The 12,094-nt window shown below is 36.8% G+C and overlaps 1 protein-coding gene across 1 annotated transcript in view; it reads left to right on the top strand.

The window, feature by feature from the left end:
- LOC115447928 (voltage-dependent calcium channel type A subunit alpha-1) overlaps positions 1 to 12,065 on the top strand; it is a 40,632-nt gene extending 28,567 nt beyond the window's left edge. The window contains 7 exon segments of the mRNA XM_037444492.1: positions 2,982 to 3,094; positions 3,406 to 3,560; positions 4,836 to 4,919; positions 5,614 to 5,807; positions 5,907 to 6,016; positions 6,094 to 6,217; positions 6,219 to 12,065. Of these exon segments, the coding sequence (XP_037300389.1) occupies positions 2,982 to 3,094; positions 3,406 to 3,560; positions 4,836 to 4,919; positions 5,614 to 5,807; positions 5,907 to 6,016; positions 6,094 to 6,217; positions 6,219 to 6,575 (1,137 nt within the window). The 3' untranslated portion in view covers positions 6,576 to 12,065.
- Positions 12,066 to 12,094: the final 29 nt, after the last annotated feature.

Below are 12,094 nucleotides of genomic sequence, written 5' to 3'. Positions count from 1 at the left end.
TACAAACAGAATGTTGTACGATGGATCTGATTTGTGAATGCAAAATTCGTGGAATCAATAATTGGCCCCTTTCAAAACTTTGAACACAGTACAACAATACAAAATCACGTTAGTTGAAATCGACTCTAACGAGTCGACTACATTGGTGGTTTACTTTTCAGGCATACAACGAGAATAGCCCTACGGCCATTCAGCCGGTAGTATTAAAATATTTTACGGAACGAAATTTTGAATACTTATTTCTTGCACTGTTCTAGATTATTTTTATTTATCATAAATTTATTCTCGCATCGTGTTTGACAAATGATTCATTCACTCTTAATGCAACATTATAAAATAAAATGCGTGTGGACAAAATGACTTGGTCAACTAAAAGAATCCTCTTAAATTGGTCAAATAAATGTAGTTTAGAATAAATCTAAGAATTGATTAGAATTAGTGAATATAGTGACGCACTTGATCATGTTAGTGTAGGCAAAGATGTGCTTCGAGCACATGTTCGCCTATCAAGTGACCGTCAGGGCTTCGTAAACCACAAAATAGTAACCTGTCCTATAGTTGCAAAATTTGTAGAATCCGGATGTGTGTTGAAGTTAGTTGATACATTGTCTCGTAGTTATACCTAGATAGTCCTTGTAGTAACGTAAGTCGTCCTCGTGTGTGTAAAAGCATTACCCGACTGTGTGTCGCTCGCTACTACCTAGACGATTATTTGAATTTTCATATAGAATTTTTCTTTATAAATACACATGTTTGTATTTCTGTCAAAATTTTGCATGATTTAACATTGACTTGACAAAAATTTGTTGTCTTTTGTGATTGTGATAACAAATTTGTTTAATTACATTTTGGCTCAATTAATAAGTTCCATCTAGAAAAGCTTTAAGACTAAATTAAAAACATGCTTTCTTGCTACGATCTTATTTGCGTCCTGATGTAATGTTGTATTATAGCCCAAGAATGTTTGAAGGTCAGGAATCATGATTCTCAAGTCTGCGCATGCTGGAGAAAACATTCGTACATTTCTCGAAAATTTCTGCAAAATTTTATCTATGATCAACATCTGCCTCTGGCTTCAATGTTTTACACGTTGTAAATAATATTTTATATTAGCACCGATTTAATAAATCATGCTTTATAATTTACAGCTCTAATGCCTCATACTAATGCGATCACGACATACCGAACAAACCTTATCACTCGGACACGATCCGACTAACCTTTATTAGTTATTTTCCCAGATGTATGTAGCCGCATTTATCTTCACTTGCTCCATGTACACATATCCTTTTGATTTAATTATGTCCAATCGGTTTTGGGTTTCCGTTACACTTTACAAAAGACATTTCACATGACGTCATGTTTGGCGATGATAACTCCAGCATGGACATGATGGGGATGTTCGCGCAAACTCATGTAGGCTTTAGCCATTAGTTGCCATCGCATCCGATATGGATGGTGTGTGACATGAGCGTGCGCAAGTCGCGTGCTAGTGGTACGTGACGAGGGTGCGTGGTGCAGAAGCCGTCCATCTTTCACTGCCTGCTCGACGTGGCTGCGGGTCTGGGGCCGGGTTCGCGCGCCGGCTCGCTCACGCACGAGGGGCCCGTGCTCACCGAACATCTGGACGACCCGCACTCCCTAGCCAACCTCGCGCGACGCACCAACAGAAAGTCTCTCAAGTAAGTTCAGTTGCCTTTACGGATATTGTATTGTAACTGCAATGACATATTTTCTTCCTAATACCATTACTTTACTATAAATCAGATAAGTTACTGCAAATCGACTTATTCTGAATAATTGAATTAGGATCAGCGCTGAGTCGCGTTAATACCTCATTATCTCATTAATTGATGCGTAAAAGTATACAAGCCATAACTATAGATTAATGAACGAGAACCTAACACCCTGTTTCTTTTGTTTCAGGAATAATAAAAAGGTGATTACCTGCCGTGAATCGGTTGACATAATATTGATCCGATCGTTATTGTTGTAAATCCAATAAACAATCGCCTCGTGATAGCTAATGTCTGTGCAATAGTTGTACTCACCAATATCATTGCAACCAAAATTGATGAAATTAACCCATTTGATATGATATAGTAAACAAACAATTGGACAGTAATTGAAAATGAAATACGTGATGTTGGTTGAAAGTGTGATGTTACCAGTGTCTCCGCTACATGGGTGTTCCCCTAGTGACTGATCACATTAACATTATGTTATAGATAGTCGATGTTGTATACAATTTGTGTTGAAAGCTTTTTGGGTGTTTACTAACAGAATTTTCAGGAATATTATTAATGTGTTTGTTGTATTCATAGACGTCAATAATATTATAATTATTTTAGGTGATATTGTCGTAAACTATTGTAACCTAGGGCCTTAGGCTCAATATAGATTTATCGAATTATATTGTGTTGTTTATATAAAAGAGTATATTAATCGTAAACGTTTTTAAAGTTTACAGATGGTTGTTGATGTTTAGGTAAACATTTTCAGTATTAGATAGACGTTTTTGACAATTTTGTAGATATGTTTGTATTCGTCCTCTTTTCTAATGATTAATAAGGAATGTCTTTTTGTAATATAACGGGGTTGGGTCTTTTAATTCTCTTTCCTACTTTAGATATAGTTTCTTCCACAACCGATACATTAACATACATTACAATCATGATATCTGAACATGACACCGAAACATTTGTCATATATCTTGCTTCGAACATGCATGATATCAGCACAGATTGTAGCATGCAACACATTTTAGGTATTTGCAATTAGCTGTGACGAATGGGTAAGTACCGACACAGCACGTCCGCATGATACGCATGCCTTGCAATTCGTATAGAAGTTGTGTGTGCATGGACACAATTTTGTAAATATGGGACAGCAAGGTTTTCGACTGAATCTTAATAATTAAAATAAAATTTTAGCTTAGCGTCTTAAGCCAAAGAGATATTATATGTTAATGTTGTATTTAGGTATTGGAACTGCAAGGTTCTCATCATGCCTCCATGGAGTCGTTAGATGAAGGGAGATTGCAACCGCCACACGCGTATCAAAATGGCCATCACGGCAGATCTTCTAGTTTAAGGTACGCACCAATCCTCGCAATTCATACAACTTTTTGTTTATTTTACAATTGAGTTTGTGTTATTTCCTTTTTTATTTTATAGTGTCATCGCAGAAGAGATTGATCTCAAAGTTATCGTAGTGAAAAATGGTACGTCCACCATGCACGTGGTAATAGTAAACTAACAAAATGTGTTTTCTTCTATTAAGGACTAACTCACTTCCCGGCAGCTCGGTGTACCCTTTTATTGTCGCATGTGTTGTAATCGCATGGTGAACTGTAGATTGTACGTTTGTGACTGATGTTTACATTTGACTCGTTGGCGTCTGCAGAAGAACACCAAGTCCAAGAAGAAGAGGCCATTACGGAGGTTATCACCACGACATCGGATTCTCCGACACCGTCAGCAACGTTGTCGAGATAGTAAAACACGAGCATCAGAGACACGGGCGAGCGCATCGAGCGCCTCATCATTACTACCCGCATGGTAAGTGCACGTCCATTAAGCTAAATTGAATCTGATGAATATCCTGATAAGATATCTATTACATTGTAATCTTCATGTGAATCTGCTGACGTCTTGTAAATCCTCTGTAGATGAATTAGTCTCACCTTAGATTTTCATATTTCCAACTGTTTGATATAAATCAGCAGATTTGCTGCAGACCATGGCTTAGTGCTATTTTGGTAAAAATGTAGCGTTTATTACATTACAATTTTACCTACCTGTAATATATTAAGTACATATAATGGACTAGTATATTATCGAGCTATATGCCTTTTTATTATTGTTATTTTATTCCTGTAGTTTATTTATTATTGTACAATTACCATTAATATAATATGAACCCGATTTATTTTTAATTTAGCTTAAATTAACTGATCCAGAACAGTTTTGCAAACATTTTTCTTCTCATAAAGGTACTCTGAAAGTTTTGTGAGAAGATAGGAAGATTAGCTTAAACGTAGTCGTAGATAATCATGTTTTGTAGAAGTAGTTACTTATAAGAATTTCAGCAAGCGACGCAGTTACGCTAAACTAAGCTAGTCAATTTAGATTTTAGACTGTAAAACTCTAGCTATTAATATAATCCTTATGAAGCTAGTTATGTAACTTTTAAACGTAGTGGGTAGCTATGACTATATAGCTGCTCTTCGATGCTCATATCTCCGTTGTAAACTGTACTTTTACTTCAACTATTAGGCCACACATTTTAGATATAAGTACTGTATTTTGCCCTTACCAACATAATAAATATGCAATGTAAACTTGGTAAATATTGCCTATACATTATCATCAATATAAGTGAATACTATTTGCCTGCTGCATGCTACGGAGCCCAGTTAAAACTATGCTGAATTATTTGCACTTACTTCGATTGCTTCACTCATGGGCCCTCGACTTACCAGAGGTGCTTCAATGCATGCACTTAAATTATTTTCAACCATGCAGCATGCAAAAGCTTCAAGATTATGCTTAAAATTTTTGGTCTGATCTGCAATAAACCGTTCTATAGGCGAATAAATTGTATTTAATGAAAGTTTTCGAATCTATTGTATATTCTGCTTAAAGCAGATCAACATACGTAATGTTAACTTGGAACACACAATCCAAATTGAATATCCACTCGTCAATATTTCCTCTGACCAATACAGACACCCAAAACTTAAGAGTCACCTTTGTGAGTAAAGAAATAAAGTCGGTTATCCGACAAGTGTAGGGTAAAGCGTGGTGGAAGGTACATGAAGGTATTCCTGACAGCAGGGAAGGAGTGGAGGGCGCCGTACCCTACAACCAGCCTGAGCCAGCCCTCGCGGTCGCCCAGCCCGCCACACCACACCTACGGTGAGATCCACTCGCCACACATAGGGTCCCACACACAAGACATTAACATCGTGCAATGCTTACTCACCAGAATTTCCATACAATCGCAACACGTTAAGTCTACGTCATTCACAATATTACGAATTCGAATTATTTTAATCTGATAGACTATACGCAAAAAATCTTCATGTTCAAGAGATATTTCAGGAAATTCAATGCGTTTAGCATGATATTTTTGTCATTTTCTTTGTGACTTGCGATCGGTAATTGAATTCAAAATTCTAGTTATTTGATTATATTATTGTAAAGCAAAGGGTCTGCATCCAATAATTGGCAAAGAAAATCATTCAAAATATAATATTTAATAATACCACAGGGGCCCTTTGCTGCCGCCGATGTATTTGTCTAAAAGTATCATTATTGTTGACTAAATTCCGTGTTAGCGCGAATGTGGCTTACAATCTTTACGGATGTGAAAGGAGATCTACAACTACTTACTATTTATAAGAAAATTGTTTGCACATCTGTTATGATAGTTTTATTATACTTTCATTACCCCTGTTATGTTTTCTTACTTTTATTAGATCGATTATTTAATTAGACTATCCTTTCTGAATCATAAGTTACTATTGATTTAAATTGTACCAATCGGTGCATTCTTCGACTACATTATACAAAACGATAAAGAAGAGCGTCCAAATTATTCAAAGTTCAGTTTGGGCACCCATAGGTGGTGATCGGGACCGCGAGCGGGACCGCGAGTGGCGCGAGTGGCGAGACCGGTCATGGGAGCGCGAGGGAGCCCGGCGCGGCCGCGGCCGGCAGCTGCCGCCCACGCCCACCAAGCCGTCCACGCTGCAAGTCAAACAACAACCACCCTTCACGAGAATCAGCCATAGCCCCTCGCACGTAAGTCGCCTTGTATGCAAAGAAATTACCATCATTGACCATTTGTTTTAGAATAAAAATAATTCTTGGAATATAATTCTAATGTGAACAATATTTTAGTTATCGTTGAGGCACACGGTACGTGAGCCCGTGGAGCCCGTGCACGACGAGTACGAGTACGGCAGAGAAGTTGAAAGACTGATACACCGAGACTATAGATCTAGAGAGAGGTACGGAGATACAAGTTGATGTCGAAACAACAGCTCTTTTGAAATTGACGCTACAGTGAACAATGTTGATGTGACAGACGCGGGCGAGGATACGAGTCTGAAGCGGCCGCTCGTACGTACGAGGCGCCGCTGAGCTATGAGGCGGCGCTGGCGCTGGGGCGCGGCGGGGGCGCGCGCGCTCTGCCGTCGCCGGCGCCGGCGCCGCGCCTGCCCAACGGGTACAAGCCGCGCGCACGGCACTCCGACTCGGACGAGGACGACTGGTGCTAGCGGCGCGGGCGCGCGCGCTCGCAGCGGGACGTGCGACCGCACGCGCACACCTTCTGATGCCCCGCGCGCCCCTCCCCGCGCCGCCGGCCCGCCCGGCCGGTCGGCCCGCGCCCGGACGATCTCGTTTTATACTCGCCGCCCGCGTGTAAATAGCCGACTGTCGTTGCTCAGGAGTCTGGACACGTCCCCTGTCTCCCCCCTGCCCAAACTCCCGCCGGCCGGCGCCCGCGCCCGCAGCCGCCCGCCCGCAGCGAGCCGCATCCCATGTTTAGTGTTTACAAAGTTTTGAAACGTTTAATTTTTAATTCGCTAAAATTTTACTCTTTGATTTGTATTACGAATAAGGTGATCGAGGTGTTGAAACGGTGCCAGACGACTCGTTTGCGCTAGAATTTTTACGTAAAATGAAATTATTAGTCTGTATTGTAAAAGTAAACTTTCTATATTAAATTTGCACTACGTAAAATCTACATTATACATGTATCGCCTGGTGAGACGGCGCGGGCCGACAGGCGTCGGGCGGCGGCGCCCGAGCCCGACTGAGCCCGACTGAGCCCGCCGCCGGCCGACCTCGCTCGACGCCGTCTCTGTTGAAGTTAGACGTTGGGAGAACACTAGCAATTCATCGTCGGACAAAATTAATACTAGTATTGTAAAAAATATTTACATAGCAAATAATTTTTACTTAGTTAATATTATAATAAATAAAAATTAAACATTTTTTATTGAATTTGCTGTCCTTCCCCCAAGTGCTTTATATCTACGTTATTTAAATTTAAATACGATTAAAAATAAATAATGGTGAATTGTATGTAATCTTTGAAAATACTTATATTTCTGCATTTAATGGCTACCCAAATTGTTAACTCGTGTACTGAAATTGTTTAAAGGTTTTGTCGCCCGGTCCGCGAAGGCTCTAACTAGAGTCGCACGCGACGCGTTGTAAGCTGTAGGAGTATCGTGTTTTAGTATTATTATAGTTATAAACTTATACCTCAAAACGAACGCTTACAAATTTCATCAACGATGCCGTATATACGCGAATCACATACATTCGTACACGAATGCTCCTACCAGAATAAATAATTATACAGACCCTTGGAAATTTATTTAATACTGACATTCTTGAAATATATTTTATATATTCAGCTCTCAGAACAAGAACAAGCATTTAGCTGCACATCAGTTTTCATAATTGACGTGTAGTCTAACCGAACTTCACTTAACATAATATCGAACAATCGTGAGAACTATATTTTTCTTAATTACGTTTTTGTATTTTTTAAAATGCAAATATTGTTTATCTCCAATATTGTAACAGTCTTCAGTAGATTATTAAACACCCAATGTCAGAATTAAAAAAAAAACAAATATATAACTTATTTTATGTAACACGAGTGTCGTCAAACTTAATTTAAACAGCGTCATTATATACATAAATACTATGGACGTGACTTGTAACTTTGTTACCGAAATTCTACAGAGTTCTTGCAGTCCACCCGCTGGCGGGTCGGTATCAAATTGACGAAAAGTATTTCAACGCCAGATTAATTATTTTTGATGACACATTCGTAAGAAGTTGCGGTGTACAAATGGTACCGGGGGCAAAATCTTTTATTATTTGTACGTAAGCAACAGAATTGGTTTACAATTTCAATGTAAACCTGCCTCTTATAGAGTACCAATAAATTAATTTCAAATAATATTTGAGTGGAAACCAATTCTGTTTGCGTTTGTACCGATTGAATATAATAGTAATAATTGTCCTTACCCATTTGATATAACGCCATTATCATATTAGTCACTTGTTAGTTGACGTCCCGTGACCGACCAATGTGATGTTTACTTTACAAATATCTTTCAACTAAAACAATTCCAGGGTATAATCTTAAAAGTAAATTGAAACCCTGCGTTATATTTCATAGTATAGTAAATAGTCTTTTATGTAAATAAAAGTTATTTCTCGTTAAATATGCACTTGCAGATATCTATCACGTTCACAATAGCTTTATACTTAGCTAAGTAGGTATATTATTAAATTATTTGCTTTGAAATGCTAAATTGTGACGAATAGCTATTTCTTAATGATAGTTGTCGCCAGAAATGCAATATTACGTATGTTCATTATAATTTGATTGCTTTGAGTTTGTTTGACTAATATGTTTATGTTTGACAGCATTATCACGGTACAATTTTCTTATTTACGATGCAATGCTGTACAAACTATGTTTATAGGACGAATTAACAAAAAGTTTAGAAAATATCTACATCGCAACCAAGGCATTGTTAGTCTTAGTATAAGAAATATAGAGTAACTATAAAATCTCTGATATAACTGACAGCAAATATGCTTAACCATAAATAATAACTATATAAAACAATATATTGTTGAACATTAATAATTCTAGTAGATTTATACGAAATGTTGAGTTGTGAACGGCGCATTGGTCGTGAGCGGGATGAATTCGTTCAACACCATCAAATCATTCGTTGCAACGCATGGTGTAGGTTTACGTACATCACATTAGTACGACAAAATTGTAAATACATGATTTTCTGTGATAACATGTGGAGAAAAATGAGAATATTATTATTAGAACTGTGTGATTGCATAGGGAAGTTGTTCATTTCTATAAACGGCGCCGCGTTTTTGGGAAAAGCATTTATTACTAAAACTACAGTTTTTTTTATTGCTATCGGTTTGTTATTGTTTAAGTTTTAATTACTTATTTCATGCCATAACCATTTCTATTTATTATTAACACTAAATTATAGGCTATGAAACAAATGACAATTCTTTAACATGTATGACTTTATACGATAACAATGTTTCTTACATATAACATTTAGTTTTCTAACGAAATATTTTTATTACTAATACTAAACCAAGTAAAGAACTATAGTGTTCTCTAGCTGTTGTACTTTTCATGAATAGAGTTATTATTTACATCTCTGTTCTCGGCTGTCCCAGAGACGCGGAGCGCCGCTACAGTAGATATTTTAGTGGAATCGAATATTACTCCCTCATATAATTCGATCGTTGTTGTTCGTTGCGAAGGACAGATACGGGTAATATGATAGCTTTTATATTTTACCTCTGTTAAATATAGTGATTAGTACAAATGGTGTACGCGGTGATTCGTGCTCGCCCGTGTGCATATTTCGTGTTCGTGCATTGGTATTGTCCATTAAAGCAGACCTTAAAGTTACGCCGTCTTGATGTTCCGTTTGTAACACCTTTCTACGTGTATCGTTCGTTTTAAATAATTGATATTATTAATGTTACAATTACAATGCTAATCTAGACGTATATGATAAATTGTTTTTTAAAGTGTTCGCAATGGAAAGCGTGTCCCACGAAATAATAAACTTGTTGATTCTCGATCTCAGAGTATTAGATTTCTTCTGCGTAGATTTTATTATTTATCAATATTGACTCGTGAAGAATATTTATATTGTTACTGTATAGTATGAATACATTCGTTGTTTGGGTTCAGTCATTTATTCGGGGTGTTGGGATACATAGCCGATGGACTTTCCATGACTGAGTGGTACGTCGTAACTGAGTGCGTCCGACTTTAGTGTTTGTGACTCCCTCGTGACGATTGCGATAATGTTTCACCGACATACGTGTGTAAGATGTGTAAATATTGTAAAATAAGTAAAACGCGGCCGTTGTGTAGAGGTCGCCTGTGAAAATGTCTAGTGATATGTTACTAGTTAATATTAGCTAGGTAATCTCGTCCCCAACTGTCCTTGAGTTTAAGTTGGGTGTTTCACTGCCTTAAAATAATAAATGAAAAATTCGGAGTAATAGTTACTGTAACTAATACATATAAGTGCCGTTGACAGCTATACGTTTATCATTCGGCAATCACATCGCGATGATTACAAATGCGTTGTTTTACATTAATTTCGATGTCATTTTTAATAATAATGAAAATAAAAAAAAAATTGAATAAATTGTTTATAACAGCAGCAAACTATAGCATTGTGACGAAAGTTAAAAATTAATTATTATTAAATAACTCTCTTAGCTCACTTCCTTGTTTTAGGACGTTGCAGACGAGCCACTTTACCTAATTGCGCCATAATATATACACGCGTTAGCTATTCATTATTATAACAATTGTTAGTAGGGACTACGCCAATTACGTACGTGCGTTAAGACTCAAAGCGGATCAAGGAGGCATTACAGACTAAATTCCAAATAGAGAATTCAATGTAAACATCTTCAAATTTATTATAGTATTGATGTTGCTCTTTATCGGCTTGCTATTCTAAACTAAAATTATATTAATGCAATTAACATTTATAATCGCTCTTTATGGGCGCTGTTTACAATCATTCTCAGTTGATGTATTTCCTTCATTGCCATATGTAAATCGTCTATAAATCTTTGAGCAATGTATTTAAAACAAATTACAAAATAAATAAGTGGCGAATGAACTTTAACTTTAAAGCTGAATAGAGATGACTTTAGAAATATTAATTGAATAGAAAAATAATTAACAAATCAAAATGGAAACTGTTACCATATAATAGAAAATTATAGTACATAAAAAAACATATTTTTCGCGTATACTTACAACGGTTTCATAAATTTTAATATATTATAGTGTTTGCAAGCACAGTGATTAAAAGCGCAATTATAATAAAATTTCCTTTAAATAAATAAATATAAATGGACATTCAACGCATTTTCACGGCGCGCGGACTCTATTTTTTTATAAGAACGTGCGGTGGTTGCTTGCATTGTGCGTTGTCAAAAGAATTGTAGAAAATGTAGCACCTTAAATAGCGCTTAATGCCCTTATATATAAATAGGGGACGAATTATCACACCTATAGTTAGGCTCAGTTAATGTATGTACCTGTTAAATGTGTCCTTAGAAGAGCTCCTCATAATATTATTTTCTTATAATGGTATAGCATTAATGCGTACGTACGCACCACCATAAAATCCAACCATTCAATGACATGTACGATTTTTAGGTCAAATATAACACTCAAATAGTCTGTCATGCCGTCCTTGAGTTTGCACGGGATAACGTACTTACAATCGTAGGATTTTAATATATATACGCTTGCACGGAGCTATTAACAGCTGTTTCTTGTTCGGTAATAGTTAAAGCTACAATTTTTTTGGATCCCCAGTTAGATTTGGATCCGGCATAAGTCTGCTTTTGGTAATGTTTGCGTGCTTAAACGCATAATTGAGCCATGAACTGAAATTCATGCTTGCAATGATCGCTTCATACATTAGTAAGTTATGCTACTGCCGACGATACTTAGAAGCAAACATGAATTTCGTGCGCTCGTTGCTTACGCTGTCGACTGTACACTAAGCATTGAACAATTGAAGTGAGATGAGAAAGTCTGAGCCCATTCGCCGGTCATGCTTGCCGGTAACTGTAAACGCTTCACCACGAACCATATTTTATATTTAAAATTGTAATTGTAATTAGCATAGAAAGTTCATCGGCGTCGAGAGAGCACCATAGTATGTTTTCGGTATGTTCCAATACATTTACAGAATAGTGCAACCTATTGATATTGTATTAATAAAGAACCAAACTTAAAATTAGAATTTAAGTAATTTATTATCCTAAAACTAAAAACTATACGCATGTTTTCACTATACTGGTAAAATGGTTATGTACAATACGAAGAGCTACTGTTTTATATATGAATTCTTGCTCGCCTGTAAAATTTTGCAGAATGAATCATATTATAAGATTGTACAATATGAATAAATGCAAAAAAGACATTTCCTCGATTATGTGTGTTTATTTTCGTTAACGTTTTT

This window comes from Manduca sexta, chromosome 28, assembly GCF_014839805.1.
Source record: "Manduca sexta isolate Smith_Timp_Sample1 chromosome 28, JHU_Msex_v1.0, whole genome shotgun sequence".
In the NCBI taxonomy this organism is placed as follows: Eukaryota; Metazoa; Arthropoda; class Insecta; order Lepidoptera; family Sphingidae; genus Manduca; species Manduca sexta.
This window is presented reverse-complemented; position numbering and strand designations above follow the sequence as displayed.